The following is a 19,102-nucleotide window of genomic DNA, read 5'->3' on the forward strand; positions in this document are numbered from 1 at the left end:
TTGTGTTTGTGTTCTTTCAGCTGAATAACTGCTTCCTTTCTCTCTGGTGACACATTTCTAGTTCCTTACTCAATTATGTGTCCCAAATATTGAGCTATTGACAGTACTGCAGTTTACCTGGATAACCCTTATTTCCGTTCTCAGCCAGGTGATTCAATAATGCAATGGTATCTTGTTTACAGGCTTCTTGTGTCTTCAAAACCTCAAGTAGTTCATCAATATACTGCACGAGTACTAACATGTAGGGCATCTATAATGACTCTAGATTCAGTATCAGAATCTGATTAAAAATTGATGGACTCTCTATATACCAGTGTGGGACTCTGCACCATGCCAAAACTCTCTGCTGGGACACAATTGAAAGAATTAACTGACTGTTATAATGCAATGGCCCTGAGGCCGTTCAGGTCAGGCGAAGATCAATGACCGTAAATTATTCTATAGTACAAGGAATTTGGAGTAATATTGTGTTTTGGATTCGGTGCCATGGGACAACATAGGACAACTATTTCATTAATCTTCCTAACATTTTGAACAATCTTTTATTTTCCATTGGGGTTTCTGCAAACCCACAATTGGAGAGTTACATGGACTCCCAATCACTTCCCTCAGAATTCTTTACTTTGTCATGTCTTCTATTACAGGCGCAATTCCTGCAATTGTTTCTGAGGTCCGATGGTACGGAGGTGTTCTTAGAGACACCACATTTGCTTGTATGGTAATCTGAAATGATTTTATTCCTTTATTCAGTCCATCACAGTTTCTCAGGACTTGTGTCACAGACCTTGAATTGGTGATTTTTGTCAAATTAGCCCATTTTTACAGGGACCTTCTCTGAAACTGGATTAGTAATCTGCTTGTTTGAAAGTCCTACAACTTGTATCCTCTTTCCTGAAAGGGGTAGGTCCAGGGCTGCAACATTTCTAACAGTGGTGCTGGTAGCACCAGTATATCCAAGAAATGATATACCAGTATCTAAGAAATGATAGGGGTGGCCGTTCACCTTGCCTTCTAAAAATGGGCCTGTTTGGTCTACATCTAAGACTGCGCCAAGCACATAATCTTCCTCTCCCCTCAGGCACCGCCATTGAGAGATATCTGAGCCATCAGTGTTAAAAACTGTAAATTGCTGTAAAGCATTCTGATTTCATTTGAAAATTGTTGTAATGCATTCGATTTATTTCTTGGAAATAATTTGTATTTGCCTTTGGCATCTGGTTTAAGTTAAATGTTTAGTTTCCTATGTTCTGTGAGATCATTTGAGCCTGTGGGACCTGTATCATCAGGATTTGTTTTTGCATGGGCACCTGCATCTGTTGTACTGACATTTTCTGTATCTGTACTCCCCTCTGCATAGTCACATTTCCATTTCCATTATCAGGCTTAGACCTATAGTCCCTCTTCGAATGCCCGACATATGTGACAAAGAGTTATTTTCTTTAATGCTGCAACTTCTACCTCTACCTAGTGAACCACAAACGTCTCCTGGATTCCAAACAACACCTTTCATACCTTCTTGATTTCCTGTAAACAAAGAATTCTGAAAATCTTTCTGAGTCAACTTTGTTTGAGCCAACATAAATTTCTCTTTAGTCTTCTTCTGTTTCATTTCTAATTAATTGCTGCATTATTTTTCATATTTTAGGATCTCATCAAGTGATTTATTCTGCTAACGAATTACACTTTGGGTTATATGGGAACTAAACTCTGGTCTTAATCCTAAAACAAACTGAGATATAAAAATCCCCATGTCTTTCTTTTCCGGGTCTTCCACTGTGCTGTGAAAATACCTGCAACAAACGCTCATAATTCTCATGAACTGACACTTTTGGTTCTTGCATTGTTCGATTAATTTTCAACCAATTGAAGTCTTTTGGAGGCACTCTGCCTTTCAGGAAAGTAATCACTGCTTTATATTTCTCCATAACTACAGGAGATGGTGCATTAGTGCATACATCTTTTGCTGGCTCTTCCCGTGACCATTGTACAGTAGTCTTACAGTAAGCCCACAAATCATTTTGCACAATGATATGGAAGAGTGTATCCAAATCCGTCCACAACACTTTTGAGATTTTCACAAATCGGTCAACTTGTCTACACCACTACACAGGTTTGTCTCTCAATTCTGGGAAATTGTTTGTAAAAGCTGCAAGATCACCTTTCCTCTAAGACACATGAACATACACTCCTATTTCCCTCAGTGAATAAGCTGAAGCTGCTTCCTCATTTGTCTCCTTTTTTCATTTCCTAATTCTGGCTGTTTCTTTTTCATATGTTTTCTTTCCCATTTATTTTCTTATTTTTCAAAGTCACTCATTTATTAATACATTTTATTAATTCAATAATGTGTAACCGCATTCCTGAAGAACACATTGTTTCAATTACTGCATCATCTAATTGCACCCTGTAAGTATTCTGATAGGGAGAATTCTTAGAAATATCAACTTCATATTTCTGTGCCAACTCAGTTAGTTTCTCATAAGTTGTTGCTGCTCGTCTTGTAATTTCTTTACACAGGTAAACCAATTATTGCTCTTGATAAGTACTTAAGTAGTCTAAATCCAAACATCCCCTGATAATATCTTCCAGCTCTATTTTCAATGTAGGAATATTTAATTATTTCTCATTTTCAGGTTCTGGGCTGATCACTTGCACCGTGCTCTGTCTTTTTAATCCCCACAGCTTCCTCAAACTATGGTGGAAAAATTCCATCTTCCAACAAGCTAGTTTTTTCCTGGGTTATTGGTGTCGTAAAGACAATCCTTCCCCCATCTCCTAGTGCTTGAACCGTCTGAGTAGGTCTCATACTACAGTCTGTGAATTTTGTGTCATAGGTAAACCTCCAACTGCTCCTTGTGTCGCTGGAATCAGATTAACATTTGCTGGGGCATTTTGTAACTAGTCTAGGCACTGTTGCTATAGTTGCTATTTGTGGTACTTGCACCGGACCATGCTTTACAGGTGGATTTTCCACATGTGAAGGAACAATCTGTGGTTTAGCAATTTATAGTGGGGCAATCTGTAATATTTTAAGTCTCTCAACTTGCACCACTCTTGTTTCTACAGGAGCAGTCATTATTGTACTATTCCTTGCGGCATTGCTCCCAGAACTATCAACTGGAGCCACATAAGGTGAAGGGCCGTACAGCCAACATTTGTTCTAATATCTCATCCCCTGAATAACTGTCTGTCTCATTTTCTTTTTCCTCTTTATCTTTCCCCCAGATAGTCTTCTTCTTTCCTTTCTCGGGCATTTCAGTAGAAATTGCTAGATATAATCTAGCGCATTCAACTATGGCTGTCCACCATATATCACATCTGACGTAACTTTTCCTTTAACTTGTCAATAATTCTCAATTCGAAGGTAGCATAGATTGGAAATCTCAATGGACCTTCTTTCTCAGTAAACTTGCACCATTGCAAAAGCCATGAACATGTATGTAAAACCGAAATCAGTCATATAATATGCAGGTGTACCCTCAGGAGGTACCTCTTCACCTTCACCTATCAAAGCTGAAACATGAATTCTCACAAAACTTATAAATCCATAAAAAGTTTGATGTTTTCCCACATTCAGAAGAATAAACAGTTCACGGTTTAATGTTTTGATTCTGTTCTGTAAACGTCACATTTTCTACTCCAATCCTGGCACAGTTGTTGTTCTATTGAAATCCTGTTGACCAATCCAAATGCGAAATTCACATAAACACTGACCTATCATTGTCCTTTCCTTGCCCGCTATGGCTATGGCGCGGTCTGGCATTCTGGGTTTTGTAGGGGGTCCAGAGGGGTGGCAATTCTGGCGCGTCGCACTCTTCCCCTAGTGGTGCGTAAGGTGACACACGACCCTCAGGGCTGTTTTATTCTTTTAGAAGGGATCGCCCGCTAAACTTGCTGTCTGTCTATTCCCCTCCTGCTCTGCTGGCCCCTACACTCCGCGGACTTACCGCGCTGATCGCGGCTTTACCTCTTGGACTGACCGTGGTGGGGGGCGACTTTAACGTCATTATGGACCCTGTGCTCGATGTTGCGTCCCCTCCCTCTACTTCCAGGACTGTCCAGTCCGGTCTTCTCTCCTCATGGGCGGCCAGCCTGGGTCTCGGAGACGCTTGGAGACTGTGGCACCAGACTGCTAGGCAGTACACCCACACTTCTGCCTCTCACCACACCCACGCGTGCCTAGACTATGCTTTCCTGCCAGTTCAGGACTGCTGATCGCTCCAGGCCATATCTATCCTCCCGAGGGGCCTAATGGACCATTCCCCAGTGCTACTTCACATAGGGGCCCTCCCCTCAGCCTCCCAACCGCTCTGGCGACTCAACGCCTGGTTCCTCCAGGACGAAGAGTTCAAGGACAGCACTGGTCCTGAACTTGCTACCTATTTTACCATTAATCAGGACTCGGTGTCCTCCTCTCGCACCCTTTGGGAGGCTGGTAAGGCCACTATTAGGGGGTTTGCCAAGGGACAGTTGAAACTCACTCGCTCGGCTCATGACTCCCAGCTCATTCGACTGGAGGGGCAGGCCGTCCTGATTGAGGTGCTGAACCCTGATGATAGATCTGATGCCCAGTAACGGAGACTGGCGTTCCTACGAGACAAGATGAATCAGACCTCTCTGGAAGCTGCCAAACTCCTTTGGCGTTCGTCCCTGGCCCGAGTGTACGGCCGGGGAGACAAAAATGGGAAGCTCCTCCACCGCCTCGCCACCTACCCTATGGCCAACCGTATCCTACCTGAGATGACAGACACTCTGAAGGTGTGTCTGGGCAAGAGTTTGATCTTATATTTCAGGGGGAAAAAAATTCCAAATCGGTACAGGTTAATCCAATGGTGTTGGTCATTTATTTGTACTCTATTTATAAGAGTGAGTATAAAGAAAAAGATGGCGCAGCCAACACGTGTTTCGACCCCTACATGGCCATCCGGCCTGGGGCTTCCTCAGGGCGGGTAATTCCGTATTAATTCTCAACGATGTATAAGGTTGCAATACCAAAAGGGTTTCTCTAATCTCGGCTAATGCCTAGTACGGTGGATTTCTTAGGCTTCACAGATGGAACGCTCCACCGTGCCCCGGTAGCGGTTGCCCAATGCTTTGCCTCCTACTACGCTACCCTTTACTCGATGCGTCTGCCTGGTCTTTCTTTCCTTGAACTCCTCCAACGGGAGGAGTTCTCTCTCCCACGTCTTAGCGACTCGGACGCGGCCGCGTTGGACCTTCCGCTCACACCTGTGGAGGTGGCAGACGCCATTTCGCGCCTGGTGGCTGGTAGGACTCCTGGGCCGGATGGACTTCCCCCAGGAGTTTTATCCGTCCTATTGCGATACCCTGCTCCCACCTCTCGTGGCGATGTACAAGGAAGCGGCGGAGTGTGGCTCATTCCGGCCAGAGATGGATCTCGCTACCATCGTAGTGATCCCAAAGTCCCAGTCCCCCTCGCAGTGCTGCTCGGACTATTGTCCCATTTCGCTCATCAATACGGAACTTAAGATCTTCGCTTCCATATTGGCCAATCGCATACGGCCGCATTTAACCCAGCTTGTCCACCCTGACCAATGCGGCTTCATGCCTCGCCGAGGGACTAGACACTGTCTCCGACGCCTTCACCTTGCCCCCGAGAACCGACACCTGCTTACTCCATACTTGTCCCTTCTCCTTATTGATTTTGAGAAGGCTTTCGACCCCATTGACTGGAGCTACTTGGATGCGGTGTTGGAACAGATGGGCTTTGGTACTCCTTTCCGTATCTTGGTGAGACTACTCTATCACCGTCCTCGGGCACAGGTCCTCGTCAACGGCGCTCTTTCCCACCCCTTCCCTATTGGACAGGGTACGAGGCAGGGATGCCCCCTCTCCCCGATCCTCTTTGCTCTGGCAATGGAGCCGTTCACTTGTCTTGTCTGCAGTGACCATTCCTTGACTGGTTGGACGTGGCCTGGCCTAGCGGAGGATAAAATCGCGCTATACGCGGATGATGTGTTGCTGTTCCTGGCGGACCCAGCCCGGTCGGGACCTCGTTACCTTCGGGCACTGGCTATTTTTGAACGAGCTTCTGGCCTGCGGCTCAACCCGGCCAAGTCCGTCCTTGTCCCCCTTACACTTATCACGCGAGTGCTTTGACTGGCAGTCGTCGATTCCTCTTCGGCGGCTGTCTTTCAAGTACTTGGGGATCTGGGTTTCCCTCCTCCCTGACCTTGCATAGGAGCTCAATGACACTCCGCTGGTTAAGCGGGTCCGCGCCGACCTCCTTAAATGGCGCACGCTGCCTCTAAACCCTCTGGGCAGTATTGCCATGTACAAAATGATGATCTTGCCCCGTTTTCTGTACATGCTTTGGAACACTCACCTCTCCTTCGCCAAATCTTGGTTCCGGGATATGGACGGCATGGCCACCAAATTCCTTTGGGGAGGACGGAGGTCCAGGCTGGCCCTGGCCCAATGCCGAATCCCACCGTTTGACGGAGGCCTCGGAATGACGAACCTCTACTACCTAGCGACTCGTCTCCTTACGATTCACGACTGGTTTAATGGCGGCTGTTCCGACCCGGCGTATCGTTTGGAGCTTAATCTCTTGGGCTTCTCCTCTATCCAGGGGATGCTTTATGGGACCGCAGTTCCCCGAGCTCTTCCTGAGGTCACGCGCGGCATATTCCTGGCTTGGCATGCCTCACTTCGTCATACTCAATGGGCAGGCAGGCTGACCCGCTATACTCCCTTGTGGTGTGGCACTAGGCTTCGTGAAGTCGCTTCCCTGTCGGGGTTCCGGCAGTGGGATCTCATCGGGGTAACCTTGCTGGGTGACGTCTGGAGCGGTACCCACATCCGATCCTTTCAGGACTTACAGGCCAGACACTCCCTCCATCCCTCTCAATTCTTTCGGTACTTGCAACTGCGCCACGCCCTTCACTCCCACATTACAGATGGCACATCCCTGCCCGAATATAGCCCGCCCGAGGCGCAGGTTCTGACCGGGGACTTGGGGAAAGGTGTATTCTCTCGGATCTACCGCTCACTCACCAACAACACCCCTAATTCCCTTTCCCTACTCCGCGAGAAGTGGGAAGGCTGGCTTGGGGCTCTGGAGGATGAGGACTGGAGAGACGCCCTGATGGCCCATAGGACGATTGCGGTATCGGCGAGGCTTCGCCTGGTACAAGTCTATTTTCTGCACGCCGCCTACCTTACATCCCTGCGTCTCCACCGCGCTGGGCTTCGGCCTGACGCCCACTGCCCCCGCTGTGCCCACCCCCACGCTGATTTCTACCATATGGTTTGGTTGTGTTCTACGATTCAGAGATATTGGGAATTTTTAACACAAGATCTGACAGGGGTCATGGGATGGGAGGTGCCTCTCGATCCCATACATGTTCTGCTGGGCGTCACTGATGGATTGGACGGCTCCAGGGCTGAGAAGCTCTTCCTTAACACATCATTGGTGGTCGCCAAGAGGGACATTGCTGCGCATTGGCTGGACACTGCTCCTCCCGCTCTAGGGCGCTGGCGCCGGAGGGGTGGATTGGTGCGCTGCGCAGGAGCAGCCTCTATATGTAGCCAGGGGGTATCCTGAGAAATTTTGATTGAGATGGAGTGGTCCGCTCTTCAGGTACACGTGGATATGCTCTTATTGATTTCCTTATGTAGCCTTGATGTCACTGTGATGTGTTGTTCTCCCTATTCTGATAATGCACATGTAGCTCTGAATGGTGCTGTTTGTTGTTACATCCTAAACTCAATAAAATTGGTTGTAAAAAAAAAAAACACTGACCTATCATAGCGCGGTACCTTAACGTCACCCACCAATAGCAGCATTAAAGCACACCAACCAACCAACCTCAGAGCGAATAATCATATTTCTTGTTTACTTTCATATGGTTTATTTACTAATTTACCATCACTTCCAGGGTGAGGCCTTGTTTGCGCTCTGGAACTTTCTCTCTGCCGGTGAGAGACCTTTAGAATATCATATAATGAGTCAAAGAGCGAATCAGGCATTATAAACTTACATTTCATTAATAGTTTAAGTTCAGTCAATGATGAGAGTTTAGATAAGTTTTAAAAACCTTTATTCTCACTAACCCCTTTGGTGCGTCAGTGCTCATGTGCGTAGGACGGCCCCTGGCCGTTTGATCACATGGCACTAGAAATCCCTCTAGAGGGATTTATTTTCCCGGTTTACCCCCCACCCCCCCCCCCCAACAGCCTCGGGAACTGGGTAAGAGCTTCCCCAGCTCCTGAAGCTGTGTAGATGGTTTTCCCTGAAATGACGATCAGCGCGCACGTCGCACTGACGTCATTTCAGTGAAACCGAAACTGAAATGAGCCTTGAGACTCATTTCAGTTTCACTTTCTATGTGCTCAGGGGGCTATCTCCGCCCCCGAGCACGTAGAAAGATGGGAGGGGTATCATTGGAAAGGGGAGAATCTCCCCTTTCCAATGGTACCCCTCCCTAGTGAGTCCCTGCTTGGGGATCCACCCACTAGAAACCAGGGAGGGGGGAGCGGCCCCTTGGACAAGGGCCTTTGCTCCCCCAATAATATTTTGGATAAAAAGTGATTTTTTTTTCCAGCTAAATTTGAGGTTTGCAGGGGATTCTGGGTAGGTAAACGTTGGGGATCCACGCAAGCCATACCTCACTGGACTGCCTCAAATTTAGCTGAAAAAAACAAATTTTCCACATATTTTTGCGTGGAATCACCGTACCAGCACAAATGTCCGACCCCACAGCATTTCCCTCAGTCTCTCGAGTAAAATTATGCCTTACTTGTGTGGGTGGGTCAAGGGCCTATGACTGGGAAGAGCCCAAAACATAGGGATTAAGGATATAGCACTGAGAATTCTAAGCGCAACGTTAAAAAAAGAAATACGTGTTTAGCCAATGCATTGGACACCCACACAAGTGAGGTATAATTTTACTTCGGAGACTAAGGAGTACGCTGTGGGGTAAGACATTTGTGGTGGCACAGTGATTCCACCCAAAAATATGAGGAAAATGTGTTTTTTTCAGCTAAACTTTAGGTTTGCAGGGCATTCTGGGTAGGAAAATGTTGGGGGGCCCACGCAAGCCATACCTCGCTGGACTCCCATGGATGACTAGTTTTCAGAAATGTGTGGGTTTGGTGGGTTTCCCAAGATGGCTGCCGAGCCTGGGGCCAAAAACCCAGATGACCCCCCCCTTGCAACTTGCAAAACCTGGTTGTTTTGTGATAGGTAATTTTGATGTCTCCTCAATACATTTTGGGCCCGTGCCTGTAGCGGGTACTTGACCCACCAACGCGAGTGAGGTTCCATTTTTATTGGGAGACCTGGGGGAACGCTGGGTGTTAGGAAATTCGTGGATCCACGCAGATTCCAGAACTTTCCACCACAAAAATGTGAGGAAATTCTTTTTTTTTTTTGACAAAGTTTGAGGTTTTCAAGGGATTCTGGGTAACAGAACCTGGTGAGAGTCCGACAAGTCACTCCATCCTGGATTCCCCTGGGTATCTAGTTTTCAAAAATGTATAGGTTTGATAGGTTTCCCTAGGAGCTGGTAGAGCTAGGGTTCAAAATCTACAGCTAGGCACTTTGCAAAAAAAGGGTCAGTTTTCACTGTGAAAATGTGGTGTGTCCACGTTGCATTTTGGGCCGTTTCCCGCCGCGGGCATTAGTACCTCACTTGTGTGGGTAGGCCTATTTTTTTTGCAAGACTTTGGGGAATGCGCAGTGGATGGAATTTTATGGATCCACGCAGATTCCAGAACCCTCCACCACAGAAATGTAAGGAAAATGTTTTTTTTTTTGTTTTACAATGTTTGAGGTTTGCAAGGGATTCTGGGTAATGGAACCTAGTGAGAGCCAGACAAGTCACCCCATCCTGGATTCCCCAGGGTGTCTAGTTTTCAAAAATGTATAGGTTTGCTAGGTTTCCCGAGGTGCCGGCAGAGCTAGGGTTTAAAATCTATAGCTAGGCACTTTGCAAAAAAAGGGTCAGTTTTCACAGTGAAAATGTGGTGTGTCCACATTGCGTTTTGGGACGTTTTCTGTTGCGGGCACTAGGCCTACCCACACAAGTGAGGTGCCATTTTTATCGGGAGACTTAGGGTAACACAGAATTGTAGAGCGACTGTCATTACCTATTGACTTTCAATGCATTTCTGCCTTCCAAATGAAAGACAATGTTTAAAAAATAAGTCACTTTGAAAAATGGCCTGTAATTCTCATGCTAGTATGGGTACTCACAATTATGGAAATGTGCAAATAGCTACTGTTTCTAAACTCTATATTTTGTTCCAATTTCAGAAATACATAGTTGTCTTTCATCCCGATTTTTCACTGTATATATTTTCCCAAATGAATTTCTATATACCCGGTACATAATAAAAAACCATTGCAAGACGCTGCTCAGTTATTGTCACAGGGATCGTCGGGTTCTTGGTGAACCTACAAGTCCTATATATCCCCATAACCAGAAAGGTCCAGCGGTTCTAACGGTATATTGCTTTCAAACATCTGTCATAATTAGAAGAAGTTACAGGTGAAAACGTTGGCACAAATGGCTGTTTTTTTCAACTCCTTTGCAATTTTTCCTATTTTCAACTGTTAGTTTCTATAAAGAAACCTTGAAGGATCTACACAAATGAACCCTTGCTGAATTCAGAATTGTATCTACATTTCTAAAATGTATAGCTTTCCAGGATCCATTATGGCTTTCATACCCATTTCCTTCCATTAACTGGAAGAAGGTTGAAGGCACAAAAAAAAGCAAAAATAAGCTATGTCCCAGTAAAATGCCAAAACTGTAAAAAATGTTGGTTTTCTGACAAAAGTCTGTCAGTCCCTGAAAGCTGGGAAAATGGTGATTTCAGCCCCATAAACCCTTTGTTGATACCATTTGCAGGGGGGAAAAACAGATGCTTTCATTTGCAGCACTTTTTTTCCAATTTTTTCCAAAACCACTCTTAACCCCCCCCGATTCCCCCCCCCCCCCCCAAATTTTTTTTGCTGTATTTTGGCTAATTCCTGGGTCCCGGCCCGGGGAATCCACAAACCCTGGGTACCTTTAGAATCCCTATGATGTTGGAAGAAAAGGACGCAAATTTGGCATGGATACCTTATGTGGTCATAAATGTATGGGGTCCTAAGCGCGAACTACACCAAATAGCGAAAAAAAGGCTAAGGATGGGGGGGGCAGGGGGGGGGGGGCTATCAGCAAAGGGGTTAAGAGATTAGTAAAGTTCTTTTGATTGTTTTTGATTAATCCAGAAATCTCATCAAAAAGAATAATAGGGCAATAAGGAAATAGCAGTAGCTGCAACTGTCAAGAGTCTGGCAAATGGGAGAAAGACAATGAAGGCACTGAACATCTACCTAGGAACACACACTAATATAAAAGACATGAATACATATTGTAGACATTGAATCGGGCTCCTTTATCTGTGGACCAATCAGGTGGCGTCTCATCATTGAGCAGCTTCAGCTCCTCCGTTCCCACGAACAATACATGCGGTTTGTAAAGGTATCACAAAGTTAGCTACAAGCATTCTTGCGTAGTTAGATTCTGAAAACATAAGGTTTAGTACCCGTAGACATTTGAGCACAGGTTGGCCATCTACATCACTTTTTGTTTCACTGTGAGAACAATGAGCAATATTAATAAATAATAAACTAAGAAACAAAATCGCTGTTAGGTAATGCATTCTATTTAATACGAACAGCAATTATTGACTTTAGTTTACAACTATCTTAAGCATTTATGTAAGAACATGAGAAAATGGGAAGTTCTTGACATTTAAGATGGAATATTGCTTATAAAGTAATGCATCTTATTAAACCGGAACATTCTTCAGTTATGAGGAACATTTCTAAGCATTCATGTTGTGCACATTTCATCCACATTAGGTTTGCTTTTAGTTGAAGAAACATGCTTCTTAGCTTTTCTATGATCATCATCATAAAGATAACTATGACTGCCTATTGCAAATCAGCACATTTGAAAAGGGTGTCATTTGAGCATTTAATTTTTACATCTATCATTGCATAATCAGCTACTAAGTTAACTACATTTTCGTTTTAATTAGTGCACTCGATTACACACCAAAAGAGTATCTCAGTTGTAGTGATTTACAATGGTATTTGAGGCAGGAGACCTCTAGGAGTCTTACATACACTTGGAAAGAGGTATAATAGAAATCCCAAATACTTGGGATTTCTGATAGAAGTCTTAACATGCGTTAAATGCAAAAATATCCAGCAGGCATTCAAAGCAATCAAGTCAATTGTCTAAGAAATGGGCTGGAGGCTTGCCTTTGATCAGTCGGTGCATGTGTGTTAAAAACCATTCATTTTGATGTTATATTTGTACACTTCCTCAATGCAAGTGAATGGAAACGTGAACGTGATAAATTGAAACCTATTGATTGGCACTAATGAGAAGGTGAGAAAGCCCTGATGGAAATCATGCAAACATCTCCAGCAAGAGCTGGCTACAGCTTTCAAAAATCCTTGCTTCGATGTGTCAACTAAGAACGAGGCAATGGTTTACTAGAATGATTTAGCTAAGATGTGCAGTGTACAGCATAGAATAACAAAACAAGAACTCATTTAAAATGCATGTAAGCGTGCAGTAAAGCTAAGGGGTTTTTACTTATTCTATTTACATTTCACAAGATTTGTATCATTGGGAGATTACGCATTACTCAGATTCGCAAGATTTTTTCTAAAGCGAGATTGTGATTTTCCCCGACTCACAATTTTTATTGTTATATGCAGAAGCACTAGACCTCATCACCTTAATATAACTGTTAGAAAGCCATACAGTGAGATTTTGGACGTCCACGACTTCTGTGGAAGGAGCATGTGATTCATTCAGTAGCTAGCCAAAACAAAGGCTCTGCTTTACAAATGTGCTCTTCATACTTTGCTTGATTTCTTGTTAACTCCCAAATACTTGTGCTCACATGCTAGCCGCTTAAATTCTCTACCTCGTCATGTACCCTGTTTACCTATTTCTGTTTTTTAACCCCTTCTCACTTCTTGTTTCTATTATTTATTTTCTCGTTCTTTCCATCTTTACTTAGCCCTTTTGCCACTTTACCTTCTGTGCCCTCATCCTGCATTTGGTTTCCCTCCTTTTTTCCTGTACTTCTTCACTTAACCTCTTCCTTACCGCTCTAATCTGTCTGGGGTATACCTCTGTGCTGCTTCTTCATCCTGTGTTATGTTTTGTATTGACATAATACCTTTAGCTCCTCATTTCTATCCTTCATTTTTCTCAAATCGTACCACAATTTTGCCTTTTATTGCTGCGCTCTTTTTTTCTCTTATACCTCACATGGGTGATTTCTCTTTTATTTCATTCTTGCCCTTTTCACATTGCCTATTCTCACTTTACTTTCTGCTCATCCCGGTGGCGTATATAAAGATATAAGGTGGTTGTGTTTCCTCATTCTGTCTACAGCCCCAAACACAGTACATTAATTGGTATGTTTTTTTGTTTTACTTTGCAGGGCAAACACCAAGACTTTCGAAAGTGAACCTTTTCACTTTACTGAGTCTGTGGATGGAACTCTTCCCATCTAATGTTGATGAAAAGAAAAAGAATACATCTGCAGTTGCTGTGAGTAATTTTTCGACTAATTTTTCACCCTATTAAATGGAATAGCTTTTTTTTCAATTGTATTTATCTTAATTGACGTACTTTGTTTAATGCTTATGTCCTCATGCCCGTTGTGAGAACTATGTGAGGGGGCCACATGGTAAGTAGGGGCTACTGGCCTCAAACATGAGGTTTAAGGTTGTTTGCCTCCGATAGCCCGTGATCCGTCCTACTATGGCTCTGCAAACTGGGCCAAGTACAACTCTTTCTGCACTTGACTCTCATTGGTAGTTACGCTTCTCGGCAAGTTAGCGTGGGGGTGCGCGTGCTCATCGATCAACCAGCAACCCCATAAGAGCATGTCCTGCCTAGTGATTATCTATTCAAGAAAGAAAGTACTGTGTTGCACATTAAAACATAATACTACACATTATTAATATCAGAAAACAACTTTATATCAGTGGGTGTTATCTGATGGAGATTTCTAGCTACAGTTTCCTTACCTCAGAATTATCCCCAGGCATCAGACTGGATCTGGAAATGTTTTGAACAGTACCCCCTGCATTTAGGTAGGTGGCTTCATTCATCTCCATATGGCTTCATCTTCAGTGGAAGTGTCGTGCGCAGTACCTGTATCAGCTGTTTGCTTTCCATGCCAGATAGCTCTGATACAGTGTAAGCTACCCCACAGTCACTTTTTGGCTAGCTTTCAGCGACTTTTTGTTGAACTTTTTAAAGCTGTGGCCTGGTGTGTAGGTATATCATCTAAGAAACTAGTTGGTTTCAAACCATGTGGGATCTGTCACAGGCAGATGTTGGGGACAGCCCCCCACTCGGTGTATTTGTGGTGCTTGAGGTGGGACCACGACTCCGAGGCCTGCGAGGATTGCTGCGCCATGTACACAAAGTGCTGAGGGAGCGCTCCCTCAAGCTCCTTGTCTCCCGTCGACTCCGCAACGCATGAGGTCCTGTTTGCGCAGAAGGTCCCAGGAGCATTCGCGGAGCTCTTCCTGATGATCGTCGTCACACTTCAAATTGGCAGGAAAGTCCGGTATGTCCCACAAACAAAGAAGTTGGAGAGAACTTCGACTTTATCGTGTCCGTCGAAGTCTTCTTACAAGACACTGGGTTATTGTCACTCCAGGCCCTGTGAGTCGGGCGAAACCTGAATCCGGGTCCGCTCTGCCCTTCCCCCAATTTTCCCGGAGCTGGAGCGACCCCTGCACAGTTAAAGAGTTTTATGAGGCCATGTTTCTCATTTAGACGGCCTAGCCCCTCTGGAGTGCCTTTGGGCTCAATTGGTGCTGGAGGGCTGGATCCTTGCCGGCAGGTTCGGCCTCCTCACAAGTCGAGCCCCATGGATCCCTTGCTGGATCCGGAGCTGAGCCGTTGGCGATACAGAACCTTCCACAATGCCTGCTCCAGTGCTGATGCCTTCCGAAGACGATGATGCCAACTCAGGCGCTGACTGGGTCCATGCTTCCCAGAGTGGGGGCAGTGCCTTGTTTACTTGATAGGTCTTGAGAGGGAGATGAATTGGAGGGCTCTACATACCCTTATGGTTGCCAGTTCCCTGAAGAAGAACACGACAAATGGTATGAGGAAGGCCAGTGGGTTAGACACCTCACCTGACATTGGCCTAGTCTCTCCTCCTACCGTGGCTATGGAGGGGCGAGCCTCTTTTGCGATGGTGATTCGTAGGGCTGCTGAGGTTTTGGACCCTCAGCTTCCCACAGTGGCAGTCAAGATGAACGTCTTGACAGAGTTGCTTCATCTGGGAGCCTTCTCTTCTGAAACCATTCTCCCATTCAAAGAGCAGTAGATGTCCTACTTGGTGGCCTGGTCCAAGCCCTGCTCAGGGACTTCTGTGCATGGGACGATTGCTCGCCACGATCGCCCTGTCTCTGGGGATCACGGTTTCCTCACCCAACACCCCAACCCAGAGAGCTTGGTAGTCCAAGCCTTCAAACCCAGGATAAACCCTGGTGTGTTCCATGATTCTCCACTGGATAGGGAATCCAAAAGGCTGGCCACCTTTGGCAAGACAATGCTCACTTCCTCCAGCCAAGCACTGTGGTTGGTTTACTCCTCTTGCCTTTTGAGCTGTTATTCCCATATGATATGGTACTTGGTTGCATAAGTGCTGCCTATGATCTTGAAAGCCTGAGCCATACTCACCCAGGCTATTGCTGACTGGTGAAATGCAGCAAAGTTCCCCATCAGGTATGGATTTGACACAACTGACTTGGGCAGAGTGATTTTCTTGTCAGTAGTCTTGCGGCGTCACACCTGGTTGAGAACAGCTGATTTTTCTGGGGATGTCCAGACTTCCCTTATGGACTTGCCCTCCAATGGCTCTCGCATCTTTGGAGAGAAGGCGGACTCAGCGCTGGAGCGCTTTAAGGACAGCAGAGTTACAGCCAGACCTACAGCCAGGCTTGTCTATGGCTCATTGCCAATCCCAATCAGCTTTCCACACCTTTCGTGGCCACGGAAGGTGTCTACGACTGTGCCCTTACACTTACGAGAGGTGGCGATCAAAAGCCTTTGGTCTCTGGTAGAGTCCGAGCTCCACACTAACCTGTCGGAGCTCTGGACAATTTGCTTGGCATTGACAGCTCTTCATCTTTCGTTCAAATGGAAAGTGATCCTGGTGTTCACGGATAACATCACCACCATGTGGTATTGTAACCATTAAGGAGGGATGGGGTCGTGAAACCTTTGTCAAGGCCCACGTCTCTGCACATGACTTGAACTTCGGGGAATTTCCCAGTTGGTTTAACACATGGCAGGCTCTCTGAACGCCAGAGCGGACAAACTCAATTGAAGATGCAAGGCGAACCACAAATGGTGTCTCCATCCAGAGGTGGTGCAAGGTCACTTTCAGTTGTGGGGAGAGCCTTGGTTAGATCTGTTCGCCACTGCAGAGAACGTGCAATGTCAGCAATTTTGAGAGGTAGAGTTTCTAAGCAACTCTTGCTTGGAGAAGCTTTTTGTCTTGAGTTGAGATCCAGACTCCTATACACTCCTATATGTCTTTTATGGCAATACAATTCCTGCTCAGAGTTCTCAAGAAGATCAGGAACGACCAGGCTCAAGTCATTCTTGTGGATTTCAATTGGGCACGGAGAGTCTGGTATCCCTAGTTGTTGAGCATGACCAGTGGTCCTCCAGTCAGTCTGCATCTTCGGGAGGATCAACATGGGAGGGTTCTGCACCCGAACCCCGCACTTTCCACCTTGCATGCATGCAGATAGAGCGGTGACAGTTAACAACTTTTGACTTTCCTGGCATAGTCTGCAACGTTATTCTGGCAGCCAGGCGTCCCTCCACCAAGTTTGTATATGCCTGCCGTGGGGACAATTTTGTGTCATGGTTTTCTTCCCACATCATTGACCCCCTTTCTGCATACCTATCTCAAGTTCTATTGTTTGTTTTATCCTAGGCCCAGCAGAACTCTCTGCCTGGGGACAGTTAAGGGTTACCTTTCTGCCATCTCTGTATTTTTGCGTTTGCTAGACCAACCCTCTCTCTTTAAGTCACCCATAGTGGCTAGGTTCCTTAAATGCCTACACGTTTCCCCCTATGCCATTCACAATGCCTCAGCGTGTCCTCAATTTGGTAGCAACTTTTCTCATGTGTACACTATTCGAACCTCTCCACAGCTGCCCTCCCAGAGTCTTGACTTTAAAACCTGCCACTGCCTTCTTAGTGGCCTTAACATTGGCCAGGCGGTTATCGATTTACAAGGACTCTCAGCGTACCCTCCTTACATCACTTGCTATCTGGACAAGCTGGTTCTCTGGACACATACCTCCTTCCTTCCAAAGGTTGTGACTCCATTCCTTGAAGGTGAGAACATCGCCTTGCCTACTTTCTCTGCTCCACCTCATCTCTCCAAAGAGGTGGAGAGACTCCACCATCTGAATCGAAAAAGTGCATTGTCGTTATACCTTGACTACACGAGATTTCTGGGTGGATACGCGGCAACAAAAAAAGGGAAGGCAGTACAGAAGAGAGCCATATCCTGATTGTGCATTAAGATCTGCTGCGCATTGGGTAAGAAGCAGCTTCCTGAGGGCCTGTGGGCTCACTCCACCAGAGCCAAGGCTGTGACCAATGTGTTAGCCCGTGGCATCTTGGCCTGGTGGCAACGTGGGCTTAACTGCACACGTTCACCAAGCAGTACTGCCTGGACAGTCAGGTCTGTTGTGATGGGCATTTCACCCGTTTGGTCCTGCTGGACTTTCTAATCTAATTGGGTTCGTAGTTCTACCACTGGGGAGGTATCTAGTCTAAGGTAAGCAATCTGCGGCTGGAAGTCTCTTTCAGAAGAATAAGTTACTTACCTTCGGTAACACCTTATCTGGTAGAGAATCAATCTAGCTGCAGATTTCTTACCGATCCTCTCATCCTCCCTGTCCTGTGAAAAAATCAAAGTGTAGGGAACACCCTTTCAAGAGCCTAAGTTTGTCACACCAAAGGTCAATTCTCATTGTGGCTTCACGCTTCTAGTGTGGAAAGTTGTGAATGTAACGAATGACAGTGTTCCGAGGTGGTGCCTATGTTGGTACAGCGCATGTCACTTCCGGTGCAGACAACGCTACATGGAGCCAAACAGGGCCCACAACTGGCACTCAGGGGTACTGCTTGAAAATTTTCCGTATGTAGTCTGACTCCTGGGGATAATTCTAAGGTAAGGAATCTGCAGCTAGATAGTCTCTACCAGATAAGGCTCTCTCTCTCGCCCCATCTTTCTCTCTGGGCGCTGGGTATTCCTCTGTTTCTCTATGGGACCAACAGAAGTAGTGTTTTTTCTTTTGACAAACAAATTTTATTGTTTCAAGAGAATGCAACCACCAAAGCATTGACATTGCAAAATACGGATATTGCCACATTACATCGAGAAGAGCACTGACATTACGCTCAAATCCGCCCCCCTGCGGTGAACAGCATGATATACAGATGGAACAATCTAGTCCACGGCACCCAACCATTTGCCCCACAACCTCCGATATTTCTTAGGGCACCCCCGTGCCTTGTACAAGGGTTTTTCTTGTGCCGCACACCAATCCACCCCCTTCCTCCATCCGGCCAAGCTGGATGGTGTAGGACATTTCCACGAGGCGGCTTTGTCCCGTTTGGCCAAGACCATGGCTGTATTGTAAAAGACCATCTCACTCCGGGACCCATCAAGGCCGTCTGTAATCCCCAAGATGGAGTGACGTGGGTCATGCGGAACCTCCCACCCCAGAACCGCGGAACGCTCCGTTTCAATCTCTCCCCAAAACTGCGCCAATCTGGAACAATGCCAAACCATGTGGAAAAAATCAGCCGGGTCCTGGCCGCAGCGCGTGCATGAGGCGGATGGGGAGAGACCGGATCGATATAGACGCTGTGGGGTTAGATAGACAGCATGTATGTAGTATAATTGGATCAGGCGGAGCCTGGCGGATGTGGTGACTGTCCTGGGGGACATGAGTGCGTCCCGCCAGTTCTCTTCGTCCAGGGGACCCACCCACTCCTCC

The 19,102-nt window shown here is 46.0% G+C and overlaps 1 protein-coding gene across 2 annotated transcripts in view; it reads left to right on the forward strand.

The window, feature by feature from the left end:
- The window catches only part of CDADC1 (cytidine and dCMP deaminase domain containing 1), a 468,682-nt gene that overhangs the window by 61,424 nt on the left and 388,156 nt on the right, over window positions 1–19,102 (forward strand). For both annotated transcript variants that reach the window (XM_085621895.1, XM_085621894.1), the window contains exon 2: window positions 13,486–13,595. In XM_085621895.1, the coding sequence (XP_085478021.1) occupies window positions 13,486–13,595 (110 nt within the window). The remainder of the gene's footprint in view (window positions 1–13,485; window positions 13,596–19,102) is intronic.

This window comes from Triturus cristatus, chromosome 8 (assembly GCF_964204655.1).
Source record: "Triturus cristatus chromosome 8, aTriCri1.1, whole genome shotgun sequence".
NCBI lineage: Eukaryota > Metazoa > Chordata > Amphibia > Caudata > Salamandridae > Triturus > Triturus cristatus.